Source organism: Schistocerca nitens, chromosome 9 (genome assembly GCF_023898315.1).
Source record: "Schistocerca nitens isolate TAMUIC-IGC-003100 chromosome 9, iqSchNite1.1, whole genome shotgun sequence".
Taxonomy (NCBI): domain Eukaryota; kingdom Metazoa; phylum Arthropoda; class Insecta; order Orthoptera; family Acrididae; genus Schistocerca; species Schistocerca nitens.
The window spans coordinates 183,380,977-183,403,656 of NC_064622.1; the positions used below are offsets into that span (position 1 = coordinate 183,380,977).

The following is a 22,680-nucleotide window of genomic DNA, read 5'->3' on the forward strand; positions in this document are numbered from 1 at the left end:
CTGTGTTGTTAGTTGTAATTTACGTCAGATGATTCTGGCTGTACTTGTTATTAAGAAATATGTTTCAGTAACATACCTTTAGAAACTTAATTTTTTGAACGTGTGCTTTTTATCGTTTAGAGATTGAAAGACACCTTCGTGTGCCGCGGATTAATAGTGAAAGTCAATTTCGTGTGATAAATTGCAAAACATCAAGATGCCAGAAAACGAGTACGGCTCGATAAAAACTGAGGAGGAGGCGCAGATTCCACCTGATAGATCCCAAAGGCTAACGAATGAAGATTTTAGGAAACTTCTCATGACACCAAGGTCGTCTGTTCCATCGTCACTGCCTACTGCTCCATCAAGGGATGCTGTACCACCAACTCCAGATGCTGAAGGTGAAGACAGAGCGGAGAGACGGCGTAAAAAGAAAAGCTTTTATGCAAAGCTCAAAAAGCAAGAAGATGATAAAATGGCCGAATTGGCGAAAAAGTACAGAGACAGGGCTGGCGAAAGGCGTGATGGTGCCAATCCAGATTATCAGGCAGAAGATCCACTCTCAACAGCTAGTGGGTATAGAGCTGTTGCTCCTGATCTTAAATCTGGAATGGATGCTGCAGAACGACGAAGGCAGATGATTCAGGAATCCAAATTCTTGGGAGGTGATATGGAACATACCCATCTTGTGAAAGGCTTGGATTATGCTCTTCTTCAAAAGGTTCGTTCTGAGATCCAAGCGAAAGAACAAGAACAAGAGGAAGAAATGGAGAAGCTTGTAAAAACAAAAAAAGAACGCAAAGACGAGGAAGAAGAGATGCAGTTCAAGACGAGGCTTGGTCGGAATATATACAGAGCTGTTTTTAAGATGAGACCAGCTGAACGCAATGAGCTATTTGTACCTGGCCGCATGGCATATGTTGTAGACTTGGAAGACGAATTAGCTGAAAGTGATATTCCAACTACTTTGATACGTAGTCGACAGGACGTTCCTGCTCTTGAATCAACTGCCACACTTACCACAAATGACATTGTCATAAATAAGTTGGCTCAAATATTGTCATATCTGCGTGCTGGTGGTCGACATGGAAGGAAAGGAAAGAAGAAAGGAGCTGCAGCTGCTGGAAAGAAACTAGCACAGCCACAGGATGACAGTATATATGGAGAAATTGGAGACTATATTCCAACTGGGCGTCGCCAAGATGGAAGGACAGTCCGTTCTGGCCCATACTTTGAGAAGCCCGGCGAAGGAGATGGTGATGATGTGCTAGATGATCGCCCAACAGTTGAAGAACACCGAGAGCCTGAACCACCTCCACCACAAGCAGCTACAGCTCCTGCCCCTCAAGCGAGACGACAAGAACCTAGTCGTGCCCAGCAATTGCTTACTCGTTTGGCAGCTGAGCCGGAGGGCTATGCAGAATGCTACCCCGGACTTGAAGAGATGCAGGATGCTATTGATGATTCAGATGATGAAGTTGATTATACTAAAATGGATCTCGGCAATAAAAAGGGTCCAATTGGACGATGGGATTTTGATACACAAGAAGAATATTCTGATTATATGAACAGGTATGAAGTATTAAGCAATTGTTATTTCCTGGTGAAATCAAATTTGTATTTTTATATTGTGTTGTTGTAATATAAAAATATAAATGTGACTGATTCAGGAATTAAAAATTGTTTTGACAAATCCAGAAATTATGACGTCTCCCTATGATTGAAGTGTCACATTTTGTTACATTGTGTGCTGTCTTCTATATGTTTAGTGTGTTTCTTTCGAGCAAGTATAACCTTTAGCATTTATTCTTTAGTCGTGGCTTATGTGATATTTGTTTTAGGTTACTTGGAAATGTTTAGAGTGACGTTCATAATTTAATTGAAATTTATTATCTCATTTTTAGGCGTACTGTTAAATCTTTGCGGTGAATTAGTTCTGATACTCACTGAGTGAAGTCTAGATAGATATACCTTATCATCATCAGTCTTCCTGGTGTACTGAGCTGATTTGTGCCCTTCGGGCTGAACTAGAAATGGTGTACTTCGAATTAGACAGGTTGAAGATGGAAAGAGACAATGATAGCTGGGAACAGGTCAGGTAACAAGTCGTAGTCAGAAGGAGAAAACTTCATAAATCACTTTTCAGATGATAGTGAGCAATCAGTTTGATTTGTTACCTGAAGCAGAAGAGCCTCAAACAGTTTTTGAGCAAAGTAAGGTGCAGCAGACTCGTAGTAACAATTGTAATGCTAGGTTGGGAGTAAAGTCAAGCAGAAAGAAAAGAGTCCCGCTGTTAGGTAGCAGTCGTGGGACAGGTGTAGGCTAGGAGTCGAGTACCAGGTCACAATCAGTGTGAAACCTACTGCTAAGCTTAGCCAGGTTACAGAAAACATAGGGGCCTTTTGCAAAGATTTTGATGGTTAGGGCCTTGTTCTTATATTAGGAGGTACAGGAAACAGCCTGGCTAGCAATTCGAACTACATTATTAGGTGTAACCTGGGTGTAATAGGAGCAGCAACAGCTCACACTCCTGTGGGGTTTGTGGATGTTTTGCAGCACCATGACTAGCCCTGGCTTAATACGGCTGTCAACCGTGTTAACAGAGTGCTGGGGGATTACTGTTGGCAGAAACTAGCCTATATCTCGTATCTGTGCTGTGCCTGTTGATGCAATAGGGAGGTGGGGTTACACTAGGTATGGCTTGCATCTGAATAGGGGCGGGAAGGATAGATTAGTTGATCTTCTTGCAGAAAATGTAAGGGGGGCACACAAGACAAAATACCTGTGATTACTGGAGTCAGAGGGACACATTTTTCAGGTTAAAAAAGTCAGGTTACGGACACAGAGTATTGAAAGAGACTGAAACAGAACATTGCCATAATGTCTGTAGCAGTATCCATAGAAATAAAATTTGTGTGTTTCATCAGAACATCAGAGGATTGAAAAATAAGATAGATGATCTTCTTGTATGCCTAGAAAATGGGGTAAATTCTGAATGTATTGAAGTTGTGTGTGTCTCTGAACACCATGTAACTGCAGGGATGGAGAAGTTAAATTTAAGAGTTTACAGATTAGCATCTTATTCATGTAAAGTCTACATAGAAAAAGGAGGAGTTGTTACGTATATAAAAACTGGATACGAAGTCAAAAATATTGAAACAAATAGTTTTTGTGTAGATCATATCCTTGATGCATGTGCCTGTGAGTTGCTACTGCAATATACTTCTGTAGTAATTGTAACAATCTACAGATACCATCAAGGTACCTTCAGCTATTCATGAAAAATCTAGAGGCATTACTGAGCCACCTGCCAGACAAAAAGAAGCAGTTAGTTGTTTGTGGTGATTTTAATGTAGATTTCTTAAAAGATACGGATAGGAAAAACGAGCTAGAATCTTTGTTTGGTTGTTTCAATCTAGTATCTGTTGTAAATTTTCCAACTCGTGTGCAGTAGGATAGTAGGTCATTTATTGATAACATTTTCATAGACAGAAGCGTCCGATCCCACCCGTCGGCTTTGACGCGTGACGTAAGGCTGTTGTGGTGTGTGACGTTACGACGGCGCATAATTTAATTTGTGAGAGTGGCGCATTTGTAGGTGTCGTTTTGATGCAATCGGCGGTGCTCTCTGTTGGTGTGTTTGGTGATGTTTTTGGTTTAGTTTGCGAGTGTGGCGTCTTGTGTGAATTTTGGTAAATTGCTTTTTTTTTGTCTTTGGTGGGTATGGATATGACTGACAGGGTCAACAGTTTCCGGTTGTCGGCTATGATGGGGGACAGTGCGTTGTCTCTAATAAAATTTCTTCAATTATTCGGATTTTTGGATGAAGTCGTGAAGTGTTCAGTATGTCGTGAAGAAATGAGGCTTACTTAAAGTTCCAGCGTCTCGGACCAGCGACGGCTGTATGTGGAGATGTAAGGATAACAGGTCAAGGGTAGTGTTCGATCCCAATTTATGAGATCAGGGGCTGCTGTTGTGCTATATAGGTCAAGGGAAGTGTCCGATTCCAGATGATATTGTGTTTAGTGGTATTTGGGGAGTTTTGTGATGTCGTTTTTTTTGTCGTTTTGCGTGTTTTTTTTTATGGGGGTGGGTGTCTAAATTTGTTTATATTTAGTTTGTCCCCACCCAAAAACCCCCTATTTCCAGCGCTTGTCCCGTTAGTGTCATTAGGCTGTTTGTGGAACACGCGCGCGCGCGTGTGTGTGTGTGTGTGTGTGTGTGTGTGTGTGTGTGTGTGTGTGTGTGTGTGTGTGTGTTTTACGATGTATTTTCGTCCTCGTAATGTGTACCTAATGACTTTATATGCGCCATATTGGAATTGTGGTTTATGGTTGTTTCCGCCATATTTGTGACGTCATGGGTCAAAGCAGACGGGCGGGATCGGATGCTTCCGTATTTCCCTGTGGCTGAAACAATTAATGTATACCCAATTGTTAATGGGCTATCTGATCATGGTGCACAGTTAATGGAAATAACACATAGCACCTTACAGGCTTCAGGCAGGTTCATACAAGGCAGGGGGCTTATTGATGCGAACAGGGTACAGAATTTTAAGAGCAGCCTAGAAGAGGTAGAATGGGATGAAGTATACACAGAAAATGACGCTAATGCCATACTCCACCTGAAATGTTATCCAAAAAAGCGATTTTACAGTCAAATAAGCCATCGATTACTAAGGAAATTAAGATATCGTATAAGAGGAAGAGGGAAATATATGGGCAGGCCAAAATAAGTCAGTATCCGACATTACTTGCTTGCTACAAAAGATACTGTAATATTTTAAGGAAAGCCATTAAGAAGTCGAGAAGCTTATGTATTCTGACAGAAATTAATAATGTGAAAAATAAAATTAAAACTATATGGAACATTGTCAAACTGGAGATGGGGCAGCCTGACAGTGTACAGCATACCATAGCAATAAAGCTAAATGATGATGTTGTGAGTGATAATTCACAAGTTGCAAGTATTTTTAACAATCACTTTCTGAATGTAGCAGCAAAAATAGGGTTAAAGGGTTCAGTTGGAAAAGCAAAGACATATGTTAAAAATGTCATTCCCCAGGACTTAGGCCTTTAAAAAATAGCACCAACACCCCCCATTGAAATTAAGGGAATTATAAATATAGTGAAAAACAAGAGCTCATGTGGTGTTGATGGAGTCTCTGACAGAATTTTGAAGTGTTGTTCTAATTTAATAAGTGGAGTCCTTAGTGATATATGTAATGCTTCACTGGCACAGGGAATTTTTCCAGACAGATTGAAATACGCAATTGTGAAACCTCTTCATAAGAAAGGGGACAAGAATGACTTAAATAATTATAGACCAGTTTCATTGCTGACTTCATTTTTTAAAATATTTGAAAAAGTTAGCTATTCAAGAGTAGTCTCACATTTAAGTGAAAATAATTTACTCAGCATGTCACAGTTTGGATTCCGGAAGGGTTATTCGACTGAGAATGCTATCTACACATTTACCCATCAAATAGTACAAGCCCTAAATAACAAATTATCACCAGTTGGTATTTTTGTGATCTTTCCAAGGCATTTGACTGTGTGGATCATGTCACACTCTTAGAAAAACTCATTTTTTATGGAATTGGAAAAACTCAAGTTTTATGGAATTCAAGGCTATACACACATCTGGTTTGAATCATACTTAATGAACAGAAAGCAAAAAGTTGTACTGAATAATACATATAATGTTGGGAGGGTGGTAAATTTTAGCGAATGGGGAGTTATCACAAAGGGAGTCACACAGGGTTCAATTTTGGTCCTCTGCTGTTCCTTATTCATGTGAATGACCTCTCACTTAATGTTCAGCAAGCAGAACTAGTACTTTTTGCAGATGGCATGAGTGTTATATAAATCCCATTCCAGAAAAAGCAGCTGAAGATATTGTTAAGGATGTCTTTCAAAGAATTATTATGTGGTTTTCAGAAAATGGACTGTTCCTTAATTTTGAAAAAAACTCACTATATCCAGTTCTGTACTCCAAATAGTCATACAGACAATTGATGTAGAATATGAACATGGCTCAGTTAACAGGGTAGATTTCTCCAAATTTTTGGGTGATCACATTGATTACAACTTGAACTGGAAGACGCATATTACTGAGCTTCTCAAACAGTTAAGTTCAGCTTCTTTCACTCTTCGTATAATCGCTAGTCTTGGTAATAAACGGAACAGCCTCCTAACATACTTTGCATATTTCCACTCAGAAATGTCTTATGCAATAGTTTTCTGGGGTAACTCACTACTTAGACATAAAGTATTGATTGCACAAAAGAGAATTGCCCAAGGACATCATGTAGGCACCTATTCAAGGAGGTAGGTATTTTAACTTCACCATCAGAGTACATACATTTGGAAATGAAATTCGTTATAAGTAATCCATCTCAATTCGCGAAGAACAGTGATGTTCATACATACAACACTAGAGGGAAAAATGACCTTTCCTATCCGTTATTGAAGCTGTCAGTTGCTAAAAAATGAGTACAGTATTCAGCAACGAAAATCTTCGATCATTTGCCCAACAACATAAAGTGTTTGGCAGATCAAGTTTTAAACCTAGCTTAAAATCATTACTTTTGGACAACTCCTTCTATTCTATGGACGAGTTTGTTTCAGAACTGGTAAAATAATAATAATAATAATAATATAGTACCTCTAAATGTAGTTGCATGTGTAGAACTAAAAATTTCAGTAATATTAATATTAGCACTATTCGTGTGTGTGTGATAATCTGACTTGTTTCACATCATATTGATAAAATAATCGTGAAAATGATCCATGGAACATGACATAACTAAACTAAGCTGGGGATTACAGAAGTGTCATTCCACCCATCTGCCTTGGCCCATGACGTCATCACTATGGCGGAAATGGTTCTTCTAAGCGTCTCCAATATGGCACCTATGACGTCACTACAAACACGCTGCAACAAACACAAAAATACATATAAATAAGACCAGATCATCTCCCTCCAAAAGTACAATAAAACTAATGGGACAACTGTGGGAAACTGGGGATTTTAGGGAGAGAACAAGCTAAATATAATAGAAAAAAACAAACCACGAACCTAAAACACAAAATGACGAACAAAAAGAAAGGAGGGAAAAAAATTACAACATTCCACTACACCAACAAAATATGCAGGAAATGGACATTTCCCTTGACTACATCAGTTACAGGTGACAATACCGAAACATCAACACCTACAACTACAACTATGAGAATTGGAATCGGACATTTCCCTTGACAAGATAAGTCAACCACAGATGATGATACCAAAACACCAACACCTACAACTATGAAAATGGGAATCGGTCATTTCTGGTGACCTATATAGGTCAGACACAACTATTGATACCAAAAAACCAACACCTACAAGTATGAAAAATAAAACGAAAACCACAACCTCAAAAATCCACAAATCAAACGTCTCTGCATAAATTAAAACACTTTCAATGCACCATATATACGTAAAACATCACAACTTGAGGGGGCGGGAGGGGGGGGGGGAGAGAGAGAGTGAGAAAGGGGGGGGCGGGGGTCACTTACCACCAACAAATTCCGGTGCTGCAAACTATGTCAGCCAGCTCAACCCCTGCTACCGTCAGTCTGTCTTTGTGTCTTCTGTGGTACATGTACTTCAGAGGATAGATTGATTTATCATGCTGCCTGCTGTCCAGTTTGGTGAGCATCCCGTCCGTATGTATTCCTTATGAGGAGATCCTTATGGCTAGTTAGAGGTGCACAGCATGCATATAAAGATTGGACATTGGGATCTAATCGAGTTGGTTCCCTCAATTCTGAGGAACCAATTGTTAGTGAGTCACCTCTTAAAATTATCATAATTTTTGTGAAACTGATACGTATATTTTGATTATGTATACTTATCTCATATCTGAAAAGTAAGTTATTTCTCTTGAAAGGAGTTTTCACTTGAGAAAACTGTAATATTGCAAGGAGACAGAATAGGTGACCAGTACTTCCTGTCAGAAGCCAAAATTTCAGGAACTGATGACCTCGCTGTTTGGTCTCATTCTCTGAATCAACCAACCAACTAAAATTTCAGTAGTGACAATAGACACTTTCAAAAAAAATAAAAAGTTATTACCTATCTTGTAACTTTACTGTCAGTTCTTTTATCAGGAAAGAAAGGAGGATAGGTTTGGGAAGCAGGGGCAGGTCACTCAGATCCCAGGCTAGGAGTGGCGACCTTATCATGAGGACTAGGCAGGACAAAGGTGAAGGTGTGGGTGTCAGAGAGAGTAAGTCAAAATAGTACATTGGAAAGTATTGTGCCTTCTTCAGTCCAGTGATGATAGAAGATGAGTGCTTGGTAGCCATTCTGTCTACTTGTAATTTTACAGAATAAAATATTTTGGCAGGTAAATGATTTGTCTCTTCCCAGATGTTGAAATGCTAATGACGGCAGATATAATGCTCCATAATCAGAATGCAAACCCCCATTTTTCTCATTATCGTCCTTTATATCAGATCTCTACATACCTGTTTTGTCCCAAGGATCCATTTTAAAGAAAAGGAATTTAACTTGCATATCTAATCGATGTTATTGCAAAAGTTTCTTTAAGTTTTTAAATGTAAACACTGTAAATATGTAGCTAGGAATGAGATTGCTTTACAGAGCTAAAAACAGACTCTGGAAGTATGAAATTGGTGCGGATTTGGGCAGTACTGGAAGTTCTCATTCCATCCATCTGTTTTGACCCGTGGCATCATCAGGATGGCGGACATCCTCTGTTTCCAGCACATACAAAATGGCATCACTAAATAAATCTGCAAACAATGATAAAAATGATGCAAAATATTTAACTCCAGCAATAAAATTAAACTAATTGGACAAATGTGGAAAGTAACAGTGGAAGGTTTAATGTGGGGTCAAGCTAAATACATGACATTGCCAATAATGGCACTGTCCCAAAACAAATATTATCCACAAAATCAAGCACAAAAAATGATCAACATTCAACACAGTGCTATGAATATAAAAACCATACGAAGTGTACATTTCAATGGACCTGTGTAGCTCAAACAAAGCCTACAGTTAAAAAAAAAATCTGCACACAGCTCAAATAACAGGTATCACAATATGCACTTTACCTACATAGCTTGAAAGATTCCCTCAATACTGAAAAACCCACAAATCAAAAATGCAGACCTGAACATTTCACGTCACCAATCAAAATATACAAGCAACTATAAACCTAAACAAACATACTATACACAATGCAAGTAAAAGCAAATAAAACAAGAAAAAAATACACTTACCAGCCAGAAGTACTGACACACAAAATTAGGTTAGCCACCCCCAATCAACGGGCACACGCACACCACATCTCTCTCTCTCTCTCTCTCTCTCTCTCTCTCTCTCTCTCTCTCACACACACACACACACACAATATATATATATATATATATATATATATATATATATATATATCAGGGACTGATGACCTCAGATGATGTTAAGTCCCATAGTGCTCAGAACCGACACACACACATCCTCCAAACTATCCATAACACCCTCCTCCCCCCCAAAGACATCAATCCAGCCTAGCCAATACAATACCCAAATCAAAATACAGCTAACAAAGTTAACAACATTAATGCCTTGCAAACAAAGAAAGACCTAACCTTAGAAAACAACTGTGATTAACTCCCCAATGTCTCCCTCCCAACACCTACTCCACCCCACACAAACTACACCAACAATAAGCTATTCGACTGACAACTCTCAGGCTATCCACTTTTCCCTAATCCGCCCAGAAAATGACAAAATACATGCTAATTATTTAGGACACACTTCCACCAGCAGTACTCATCTAATGAGACTACAATGTGGAAGAGTGCATTCTCCCTCTTCCTATAGTGGATTTAATAGCCCCACAATATCCTTCTATTGTATTGATACATGCCCTATTACTATAATCTTTAAAGTGAATACAGTGTGTACAACTAAATGACCATACCCCCTTTCTCCAAAATCCTTATACGATGAAAAAACATTTGAAACTACAGTCATGCCTCGTTCAGTGTAATCTTCAATTAAACCCACTAATACCCATTTAGTTCTATGGTCAGCCACCTAAAAGCATCTGAAAACCCAGCCACCAGAAAAACATCTGAAAACCGATCCTCTGGCACAGCCCCCGCCCCCTCCCCATCCACAAACCTACACAAGAACCAGCCCTCACAAACTTCCTTTCATCAAACTGAGAGTCTCGATTTCCACTACCACCACCACCCCTTGCCATCTCTGCCATCTTCTCCCTATACTTAATTAATTCAGAACATGCTATTCTAGTAAATGGAAACCAGTCTAACACAGCGGTCACTTATTTCAGTGTCATGTGCACAGATATCAATGGAAGACTGACGACAAAAATAGTAAGTAACCAAAAAATATTTCACATGGCCAACCTAGAAGTCTTGAGCGAGGTGTCCCTATGTATGGATCACCACATGTGACAATGCCACATATAAAGGTCCCTAGTGTGAGAAGCAGGGACTTTGGTCAAATTCATATGTTAATGACAGACATGTCATTGAACGAGTTCTGCGATCAAACCAGAAAGCGGCAAAAACTTGATTGTGCACAGCGTGTCATCCCCCATTGCAGCTGACAATGAATGATGTGTGACACACAGTGCCAATAATACCTAACGTAAATGCATAACCCCAATACACAAAATCAAAGTAACTTACTAGCAAACTGGCATACACTATTCCAGCCACAATATTTGCAGTCATAGAAGTAGTCATTTATTTCTTTTTTGAAAGATGTTATGGCTCCCTTTGACTAAAATCTATGTAACAGTAAAGCTTCTATTGCAATTGCAGCTGGTTGGTCATCTACAAGAGGAGTACTGTGAAAATTGTGTGCTTCAGCTCATGCCAGAAATTTAAAAAATATGTGTGCCATGTTTGTATGTTATTATTACACCCATAGTCTCAGTGTTTAACTTACAGACTGCATCTACATTGAACGAGCCTGAGGCCACATACACAAAAAATTGGAACAAAAAAAAGTATGCTCTGTTGCCATTGATTTCACCTTAAGTAAAACACATCTTAATATACACCACTGTGAATCCCCAACTACAAAAGTTAATCATTTATTTCAGACCCCCTGTTTTATCGAATCATCATAGGCTACTGTTGACTAACAAGTATGATATCTTATTTTGGGACCTCAGGAGCTCATTTATTGAGAGTTCTCTGGTGACTGTATGGACAAATTCTGGAGCCATAAACTCTACCGCAATGTTGGCAGACACTTGAAACATCCATAGCTTATTCCAGGGTCTAATGTTTCTTACTTGCCTATTACTCATACACTTCATGTATTCTAAGTGCCTGTTTGAAGTATTATGGTCCTTCACAACCAAATCAATGCCGTGCTTGTCAGATCAATGCAATAGCCTCCCAGTTTACCATATTAATTAAGATTTATGGCTGTTTTATTTCAGAGAATCCTTACACCTTTTACATTCTCCTCTCTGAGTGTATCGTCCATCCACGAGATGAACGTACAGGATTTGCTTAGGGAGATGACGTGTTACATATGGACCACGTGACCAGTTTGTCGAAGTTGATGTTTGAAACAGTGGGAAGTCTAGGTTGGAATATCAACAATTACGGAAAGGATAGATCGTTATTCACCGTAAAGGTGATGCTTTAAGTTTCAGACAGGCGCAACAGAAAATCTGCTACTCACAGAGATTTTGGCCAAAGCCTTCTTTCAGAAAGAAAGGAACCCCACGCACACACACGTGTGCCCACTGGGGCAGGAAAGGTGGAGGGACAGTGGGGTATTGGTAGGGGGAGAGAAGATCAGTACCTAGTAGAACATGCAGGGACTTGAACAAGACTGCCAGCACCAGCATCAGGAGGCTGGGGGGGGGGGGGAGGGGAGGGGGGGGGAGAACAGGGTGTAAAAAAGGAGAGAGGCAGAGAGGGGAAAATGACTGGTGAGTGCGTTAGCACACAGAATAAGATGTCTCGGCTCTGAGTTCATATCATGAAGATATCTTCAATGAACCTCAACAGGGAGGAGTTTGGGGTTTTGGCAGGCTAGGAAGGTTTCCTGTCGGTGGCTCATGAACAGGTTGACATAGGGTGTGCCATTGGGTGCCCATTGCTGTGCTGCAGATTTGTTTGTATACTGTCCATGCAAAGGAGTAGTAGTTGTATGTTAGGATAAAGTTTGTAAAGTATGTGAGTTAGTGGGTTTGGAGAGTGAAGGATGTTGGGAGAGTTAGTGATCAATAGTGGCAAGACCATAGGCATGAGGGATGTTGGGGTATAGGGAGGTGGTGTGAACTATGATGAGTAGGGATCCAGGAGGTAGGAGTGATGGAAAGTTGGTGAAGGAAGGGGTTGGTATCTTTGATGTAGAAGGCTGAGTTTTGGGCAATTGGTTGGAGGTGTTGGTCAGTGAGAACTGAAATTCTTTCAGTGAGGTTACAATAACAATCTGGTGTTCAGGATTGTTGGGATTGGTGATTTTGGGGAAGCATGTAGAAGGTGGGTGTGTGGGGTGCCATAGGGGTGAGGTGGGAAATGATCTCAAGGAAAAAGTTCTGGGAAGGACCTAATGCTGTGAGCAGGTATTGGAAGTTATGTTGCACTTATTGGATGGAATCACTTGGCAGAGTTTATAGGTGGAGGTGTGAGACAATTGGCAGAGGCCTTTCACCAGGTGAAACCTGGTGGAACTTTTGGCTGTAGGTAGGATGATTAGGTGACAATCTGTTTTGAGGCTGTGTATGGCTGTCCTTACTTCTGCTGAAATTTTGATGTTCTTAGGAAATGACATGGAGAAGCATAGAGAGCCCAGGTTGCAGGAAAGGAATGGGTTGGTTAGGTGGGTGGGTGGAAGGGAGGGAGAATCATGGTTGGATTGTGGTATGAACTGAGGGATCCAGGGTTCAGTATTGGGACTTGGTTGGCAGAATTGTTGGCAAAGAAGTGTTTCCATTGCAGGGATTGGGAGAAGGAGAGTAAGTCTTTGATACGTTCAGCATTTTTAAATTTGGGTGTAGGGCTGAAAGTGGGGCCTTTGGGTAGGACTGAAACTTTTGTGGGGCTGAGTAATTTGATGGAAATGTTAACAACAGTGTTCTGGGATTGTCTAGGCTCTGGATTTAATAGAGTGTTCGTAGTGAGATTTGGGAGACAACACTAGCTGAAAAAGTCAACTATGCAATAGCTGAGTGCTGTGAGGTGTGGCGAGGAGGAACACTGTGGGTAGGATAGGGGTTGAATAGTGGTGCCCCAAGGCAGCTGTAGAATGTCAGCAGATTGGATAACTTATGGAGGCAGTGTCTGGAATGCTCTTCCTGATGAAACTGAATCCCGTGCTTTCTGGCAACTGGAAGAGCATTCGACACATGACTTCCATAAGTTAATAAACCTGCTCCATTATCCAATCCAGTGTTCCAACTTGTCAACATCTCATAGCACCCAGACCCAGTCTAGCTGATCTTTTCAATTTGCCACATCTCCCTACCAACACTCCTTTAAATCCAAGACCAAGACAATTCTGGAACACCGTTGTTAACCTTTCCACCAAAATCCTCAGCCCACAAAAGTTTCAGTCCTATCCAAAGGCCTCACCTCTCAGCCGTAAACCCAATTTTAAAAATGTTGGACTTGTCAAGGACCTACTCTCCTCCTCCTGATCCCTGCATTCAAAACACTGCTTTGTCACCAATCCCTCCAACAAAAGCCAACATAATCCCAACATTGAACCCTGACTCTCCCAGTTTATACTGCCATCCAACCACGATCCTAACCCCCCTTCCACCTGACCACCCTCCCCACAGTCCTTTTACAATGGACATACATTCAAGAGGACAATGGTTTAAACTCGCATCCAGCCATTCTGATTTAGGTTTTCCATGATTTTCCTAAATTGCTTCAGGCAAATGCCAGGATGGTTCATTTGAAAGGGCATGGCCGACTTCCTTTCCCACCCTTCCCTAATCCAATGGGACTGATTACCTCGGTGGTTGGTCCTCTCCCCCAAATCAACCAACCAACCAAAGTCCCTTCCTAAGAACACCAACCTTTCAGCAGAACAAAGGACAACCCTACCAGCCTCAAAATAGCTCCTCACATAATCATTCTACATACAGACAAAGGTTCCACCAATGCTGTTATGAATAACAGTGACTACCTGGCTGAAGGTTTCTGCCAGTTGTCTCACTTCTCCACCCATAAGCTCTGCCAGAGTGCTTCCATCCCAGAAGTTCAACATAACCTCCAATCCTTGCTTAAAGGATTAGGTCTTTCCCAAAACTTCTCACCTGAATCTTTTGTCCTCCTTACCTCTATGACACCCCACATACCCACTATCTGCATGCTCCCAAAAATCCACAAACCTAACAATCGTAGACACCCCATTTTATCTGGTTATTGTGCCCTTAATGAAAGAGTTTCACCCCTCATTGACCAACACTACCAACCAATTACCCAAAATCTAGCCTCCCACATCAAAGATAGAAACCTTTCCTTACCTCCTGGATCACTATTTGTCACTGTTGTTGCCACTCCCACATACAGCAATATCCCTCATACCTATGATCTTGCCACTATTGATCACTACCTTCCCCAACATCCTTCAGTCTCCAAATCCACTACCTCCTTCCTCATACACTTTCCTAACTGTATCCTAACATATAACTAATTTTCCTTTGAAGAGAAGGTATAAAAACAATTTCGCAGTACATCATTGATGATATCTTCATGATCTGGATTCAGGGCAAAGACACTGTATCCTTATTTTTTCACAACCTCAACACCACCTCTCCCATCCACTTCACCTGATCCTCTTCAACCCAATGTGCCACCTTCCTGGATGTTGACTTCCTCATCTCTGATACCTCCGACAACACCTCTATCAACATTAAAACCACAATAGTAACTGCATTTGGATGGTGCTGTCCTTCCCACACCAAAAAATCTGTCCCATGCAGCCTGGCCACCTGGGGCAGTGTATCTGCTGTGACAAGAATTTCCTTGACCAATATGCTGAAGGTCCCATAAAGGCCTTCACAGGCAGGCACCATCTCCTGGTCCACAATCTGATTTCCTTTCAGTATTCCCACGCCCCTCCAATCCTCCCATCAGCCCCAAGAACTGATTACAAAGGAGCATCTCCTTCATCACCCAGTACCACTGCAGGCAGGAACAACTGGACCTTATACTTTGTCAGGGCTTTGGTTATCTACTATCACACCCTGAAATGAGAGATATAGTATCTAAGATCCTTCCCACCCCTTCTTAAGTGGTGTTATGTTGTCCACCCAACCATCACAATATCCTAGTCCATCCCTGTGCCACTCCCAATACCAGCCCATCCCACAAGAATCATATCCCTCTGGAAGATCTAGGTGCGAGACATGCCCAGTCCACCCACCCAGCACTTTCTATTCCAGTCCTGTCACGGGCTTATCCTACCTCATCAGAGACTGAGCCACCTTTGAAAGTGCCCATTTGATACACCAGCTAAGCTGCTATCACTGCAAAGCTTTTACATTGGTATATGACTACCAGCCAGTTGTCCACACTTATAAATAGCCACCACCAAACCTTGGCCAAGACCAAAGTGGGACACCATTGGCACAACATGCAGCTGAACATAATATGTTTGATTTCAATGACTACTTCACAACCTGGACCATCCAGATCCTTCCCTCCACCAGCAGCATTTCGGAACTGTGCAGATGGTAGTTGTCTTTACAACATATTCTCTGCTCCCAAAATCATCCTGGTCGTAACCTACAATGATCTACTGTCCCCACACCCTCCACCCAACAGTTTCCACATCCTAGTGTCACCACCTACCAATCCACGTTCCCTCACCATCGTAGTTGGCTGTTGTCTGCCAGCACACCCACCAATCTCTTAACCTCTCAGCTCCTCTCCTTCTCAGCTGCTCCCTCCTGTTCCCCCACAGCCTCCCAACACTGCACGTGACAGCTTTGTCCTGCTTCCTTCTAGTCCCTGCATGCCCTGCTAGACAGCAGTCATCTCTGTCACTGCCTGTGCCATGCTATCTCTCTCGCTTCCCTGTCCCATTCCAGATTCCTGCCTTTGTTCAACGCAACACTTGTATTCTGGCCAGAGTGGCAAGAGTTAGTGATCATGTGCACTCGAGGTGTGCCTTCTTATGGGAATGTGTGCATATGTTTTCCTTTCTTTTCTGAAGAAGGCTTTGGCCAAAAGTTCAGTTTGTAACAGCCTTTTCATTGCGCCCGTCTGCAGTTCAGTGTTTCATTTTGACAGTGGGTAGCAATCTATCCTATCCATAATTGTTGAACTTAATGTTTTCATTATGTCACCTTGGTGCTAGTAGCACTTGTTTCATTTAGGACACTGCTGTTATTTTGTTCATCTTTCCATTGTATTTCAATGTTCAATTCATATAGTGCAAATGATATTGCTCCAATAGAATTACAAGCCTCTTGTATGTGATTCACATTTCAGAGCTGTAAGTTAGGTTAAAGATTACAATAGACTGGTGCTCTTACAACTTAGTTCCAGTGCTGAGATTGCAATTATCAGATATCCATTTGTAGCTGTGGTGGTGCATTTGAGGCAGTGTTGAAATTTAACATTCATGTTTTCGCATGTTGACTATGTGACTGCTGAGGTAAAGCAAATGCTGTACGCTGTGCAGAAACATACCTCTGATTGTGATGGCAGGAGGTGTTGCTTGGGCAATAACAAATAGGCTGTTACAGGTTTTGGGTCTTTATATGTTAAGATCATGTCTGGTGATGTTTTTTAAGCTTCATTAAAGGTGTAGAGAATGACATGTAGCTCATCTCCTGAGTTGGCCAAAATGATGTCATTATCTGTATGTTGAGTTTGATCACACTAGTTGAAAATAGCCTTGTCATGGCTCTTGGTTAAGTAATGCTCCGGTCCTGTGTGCTTATTTCTAAACACAATAGTAGTTCTGCTTTGACTGTATGAATGGTTGCACAAACATATATTGAGATTAAGGTGATGGTGAATAGACACTCCTGTTTTACATCTGTCAATTACTGAGAAGTCCCTTTCATGTTGTTGCACTGCAGTTGAAAAACCTCAACATATTTTTGTGGGCAGCCAGTTAATCCAAGGATCCACATCAGTGTGTCTCACTGTACTGAATTAAAGGCTTTCACATGTATGGAAGGAGAATTGTGTGTTTATGTCCTGTCAACTGTGAGGTCATTAGAGGCAGAGGAAGGCATAGGAAGTCATCTGTCTTCTTTTGATAAGGACCAACCACGTGTTTTCCTTGAATGATTTTAGACAAATCACAGAAAACCTAAATGAGAAATTGAACTGCCTTCCTCCTGAATGCGAGTCCTATGTACTAACCACTGCACTACCTCACATAGTAGGCTCTGGCAATCTGTAAAAAGGTGATATACAGTGAATGATTTTGTTCCCTGCACTTCTCTTGTATTGGTGCAGGTTGGAAGATCATCTAAATGATCCATCGGTTAGGTCTGAAACCACACTGTGTATCAGATAAACATTTTTCAACTTGGGGTGTAAAGTGGTTGGGTAGAACTTTTCGATGATTGTTACTACGATCAGATCTTTGTGCTCTTTTGAAGATGGTGACAATTAATGCATCTGTTCCCACTTCTGTAACAATTCTGTCCTGGAATCTGTATGACTAGTCCCCCACATGCTTTGCAACCAGTTCCTCTTTCTTCCTGGAAGAAGGAAACTTTTGCTGGAGAAGAAAAAAAAATTCCCCTAGGAATACTGTGTTACATTTAAATATTTTAAGACACAAAAACCTTCATTACTGAAAGAAATTAATTGCAATGATGAATGGCCATAAAAATTTATACCTTGTAGCTATCTGAGCATTTCCTGATAAAGGCTCACCTCAGTCATCTTTCCCTCACCGATTGAGAGTTAGGCCATGATTATAAAGACTTTTTTCCCTTCTCATCCCATCTGGTAAGTGTCCCCTGACCCAGGGTTCTGGGTGTTTTCTCCTAAACCTTTCCAGTTTATTTGACTTCTCCCCTCTTCCTTCCCCTTCAGCTAGAAGAAGAAGCCACTGGCTCCGAAAGCTTGCATAAGTAAAATATTTTTTTGTGTGTGTTGCCCTGTCATTGTGTGGTGAGTAGATTTTTTTATCTGTCAAATTGCATTGCATTATTTACTCTGTGACACCTGTCCTACACCACTCTCCTGTCTTCACCTATATCTACCTTCAAGATATTTTCCTGGACAATTATTGTCACTCCATTACAATACATAAACTTGTAAATGAATAACTTAAACAATTCCTTTTTTTGCTTCCCATGAAAGCTTTAGTAGATTCCAAGAATTCTATGATATTTAATTCATGATTTTTTTCACCATCTTTCTTTTAGTTTATTTGCAGAATGAAGCTATTTTGTCCTCCCCCCTCCACCATCACATCAACTATTTGTATATCCTATTTTTCCATATCCTACAATTCTGTCTGTATTGCACTAAGCTGTTGTTAATAGTTAAAAGGAAAAGTGTGGTATTTTTATAGTATGTTTCTCAGGTGTGATGGGTTCAGTTTTCCTGTCATGATCTAATTTCATTTTTTGTCTTCTTAAATCACAACTCTCAGTTGTCAAGATGATTTCCTCTGCAGGGCAGTGGCTACTTCCTTTATACATCCGTGCTAAAGCTTCATAATGCCCCATCCCCAAGATTTTATTGCAGTAATACAAAGTGTTGATATAGAGGACCATTATACATGGTGGCTATATTAGCTTGGTGCATAAGTTTGTAGCATTTTTGTTTTGCATGTTGGTATTCCAGTTGCTGTGGGTTTATTTATCGATTGTCATTCTTTATTTGTACTTCACTGTTGCTATTTGAGTTTACATATTGTCATTTGGAGATAGTGACTGGAGCTGTGGACTCTAGAAAATGAAGTGCCAAGTGAAGAAATTGGAACATTTCTGGCACAGTCTCCTGTTTGAGTTCAATAAGTGGGTGACAGCAGTGGGGGCAGCTAGAAACATTTGCTCCGTGTGTGTGAATAATGCCATTGGATAGGGCATAGCAGTAAAATGGTTTTCTTATTTTAAGGAGGATCGTTTTGACTTTAGTGACTCTCCACATTCAAGAAGGCCTTTGGGGTTTAATGAAGATAGTTTGAATGTATTAATCCACAATGATCCATGTCAGTGTACTCGAGAACTGGCAAATGTGATGAACTGCGATCATTCCGTGATTGCGTGACATTTGCATCAGTGGTGAAGATTCAGAAATCAGTTGTGGCTACCACATGGTCTAACTCAAAATAAAAATAAATCAGAGGGTAACCATATGTGCATCTCTGCTTACTTGCCAACAGTTGGCTCATGAACAACACCAATCATTCCTATCTTGTATCCTTACTGGTGACAAGAAATCTTGTCTTTATGATAACATAAAGAGAAGAAAGGAATGGTTGAGCCCAAACAAAGCAGCAACTCCCCCTACAAAGACCTGCATGCATCCACAGAAGATGACATTATGCATCTAGTGGACCAGCGATGGTGTGGTGTACTACGAATTGCTTCCGTGAAGTGTAACCTTCACAGCTGACATTTATTGTCAACAACTGAGACGTCTTGCAGACACAGTCCAAGAACAGCGATCAGGAATGATGTATGAAGTAACGCTACTCCACAATAACGCATCCTGCGTTCTGCTAGACTGACAAAAAAAAAAAATACAGGAGTGAGGGTTGGGAAGTCATTCTGCACCCACTTTATTAACCTGCTCTCTCGCCCTCAGATTTTCACCTTTCCTCTCTCTCTCTATCAGACAACTTCAATAAACTACTTTCCAGATGAAAATGCAGCCCAAACTTGGCTCGACGAGTTCTTTGTCTCAAGACCACATGATTTTTACAGTTACAGAATTGAAAAGTTACTACAGCGTTGGCAGACTGTTGTAAATAGTGATGAGAATATATTATTCATGACATAAAGTCTCTGTTATGTGTATCTGTCATGTTTGTTTAATTTAGGGAACAATGCTATGAACTTATGCACCAACCCAACAGTGAAACTTTTGCTACCCGAACTAGTGTAGACAGAAAACTTTTTACTGAATGGGTACCCAATCTTATAGGACTTATGTTCAGTCTGTGCATTGCAGGAAGTGCATTGCTAGTAGTGTTTGTGTTGTGACTTGCCATTAGACGCTGGTACTGGAATGGTGATGTAGGAGGAACTCGGACCCCAAGGACTGAGGACATGCTGCATGTACAGCACGTTATTGTGATGTGCTTTGCCAACATGTGATCCCTGCTCTATGGGAGAGAGGTGCTTCGGACTGAGCAGTTTTGATGCACGACGGAGCACCACCTCACAGTGCTCATAACGCGACTCTGTTACTATATAACACATTTGGAGAAAACCAAATCATTTGGCTGATTGTTCCAAACTGCATGGCAACCAAGATCACCAGATTTGGACCCATGTGACATCTGGCTGTTAGGTTACCTGTAGGACAGGCTTTATCATCAGGACACTAATAGATATTGGAGGTTAAAGATGACCATAGCGAGGGCAGTAGCCAACATCCCACCTGAAATGTTTTGGGCAGTAGTATAGCAATCTCTAGTGTGGTTCCAGGCTGTCGTGGATGCAGATGGTCATCATATTCAGTGACTTTTGTAACCAGGAACGTAAACATTGTACACAGTTAACAAATGTCACCTTCTAGTGTGGATTGTTTTTTTTTCTCGTTGGTTTATTTGTCATTTATCTTCTATAGATCCTTACAAATGTTTCCACAAAGTTCCATTGTCCTATGGTCACTTGTTTTTTGCGGAGGCCTCTCATGTAGCAAAAGTTTGAGTGTAACCATCCTGTACACTGAATAGTGATTTTCTGGAATAACCTTTTCTTTTTGTTTGTATTGTATTAAGAAAATAGTACATTCTTATTGTTTCTGATACAGCAAAGAGGCATTGCCCAAGGCAGCCTTCCAGTATGGAGTGAAGATGGCAGATGGGCGCCGGACACGAAAATACCACAAAGAGAAAAATGAGAAAGCAGAATTGGATCGTGAATGGCAGAAGATCCAAAACATTATACAGAAAAGAAGAATACCAGGACCAGTGGGTCCAGAACCAGACTTTAAAAAGCCGAAATATTAATTTTTTCTGCCTTTTGAATTTGCTTGTGACTAACAGTCATTCAATAAACTGTATCTCTTACAATACCTTTGTGCATAAAAATTGTTTATTGCTGTTATTTTCCTTACTAGTTGATCGTCTCTCTTTCATTTAACTCTCTCTCTCTCTCTCTCTCTCTCTCTCTCTCTCTCTCTCTCTCTCTGTGTGTGTGTGTGTGTGTGTGTGTGTGTGTGTGTGTGTGTGTGTGTGTGTGAGAGAGAGAGAGAGAGAGAGAATGCATTTGTAGACTCTTAACAACTTTTTCTTTTAAGATACCTAGTGTTGTTTACAATGTATTGTTCCTTTGTAAAAGGAACTTACGGAACACACTATAATTTTGCTAGAAATGAATACATAATTTCGCAAATTGGGTATTTTTTATATAAAACTAGACTTGTTATCTCTAAATAATATATGTATAGTTCAGGGTCTTTTTTATTTTTAGTGTCTTAAGTAATGTCACTTACAGTCATCTCAGGGTACAACCCAAATCTCTAATATACCCCCTGCAAATTGATCCTGAAGTAAATAACTGTCTTCTCATTTATGGATATATAACAAGACAGTTCTTAAGAGGAATATAACTAGATGCTAAATAAACAAACAAATATTCATAAGAAGAATATAATAATTTGTTAAATGTTTCCTTGATGATTAAGTGTTAGGGGCGTTTAATGAAAGTTTACAATTCGTGCAAATACACATTGAAACTGACCAGAAAATTTAATTTTACAGAGTTTTTCTTAAAGTTTTTCCAATAAATTAGCAAAATTCATTTCCTGAGTGCTTTGTTTATTTTATTTCTAGTTAGTTAGTTTGTATATTTTACTCCTAGTGTAATTCTAAGATGTGAAGTCCATAATACATAATAAATTATGTGTGTGAAATCAATAAAGTTGGTCAAATTATATGTTTCTGTTTTCTAAAGTGTTTTGAACAACTCAGTGTATGTTTGATTAGTTACTATTTTTTTTTTTTTTTCAATTCATTGTTCTATTCCATTGCACCATTAGTAGCCTAGCAACTTGTATGTTTTTACTCTCATAGATCAGTAATACTGCTTGAAAGGATATGTTTTAACGTCAAATGTTCGAAAGAGAAATGAACATTGAAATTCTCTCTCTTAACTTTCTCTCTTTCCCAGTGTTTTTAAAGTACCTTGTAAATTAAATTAAATAATAAAAGAAAGGATCGAACTGAGAAGCCTATTCTGACTACATATATATGAACAGTTTGGCCATAAGTGAAAGTAGTCCTACAGAAACTGTTTTAGAGTAAAACCGCCTTTGTTACACATTTGTGAAGGTGAGGTACTTGACAATGACATCGTAAATGACAGTAAACTCAAAATAATATCACAAAATGTCCAATACATCACCAACAAAATTGAACAAATTGATGAATTTCTAAGTGGTAGTAGTCCTCTTATTTATCTTGTGAATGAAGTAGGGTGCAAAACTGAAGAAATTTGTAGCATTAATTTAAGTAATTATAAAA

The 22,680-nt window shown here is 40.1% G+C and overlaps 1 protein-coding gene across 1 annotated transcript; it reads left to right on the forward strand.

The window, feature by feature from the left end:
* Positions 1–21,246, forward strand: LOC126203104 (protein Red). Its single transcript, XM_049937347.1, has 2 exons — positions 1–1,551; positions 20,967–21,246. Exons 1-2 carry the CDS (start codon positions 197–199, stop codon positions 21,163–21,165), a joined length of 1,554 nt encoding a protein of 517 aa, XP_049793304.1. The 5' UTR covers positions 1–196; the 3' UTR covers positions 21,166–21,246.
* Positions 21,247–22,680: the final 1,434 nt, after the last annotated feature.

Excerpts from the sequence above, each read along its gene's own strand:
- LOC126203104 (XM_049937347.1), top strand. The coding sequence starts at position 197 with ATGCCAGAAAACGAGTACGGCTCGATAAAAACTGAGGAGGAGGCGCAG. Across the intron at positions 1,552-20,966 it reads TATTCTGATTATATGAACAG|CAAAGAGGCATTGCCCAAGG; the intron begins GTATGAAGTATT and ends TTTCTGATACAG.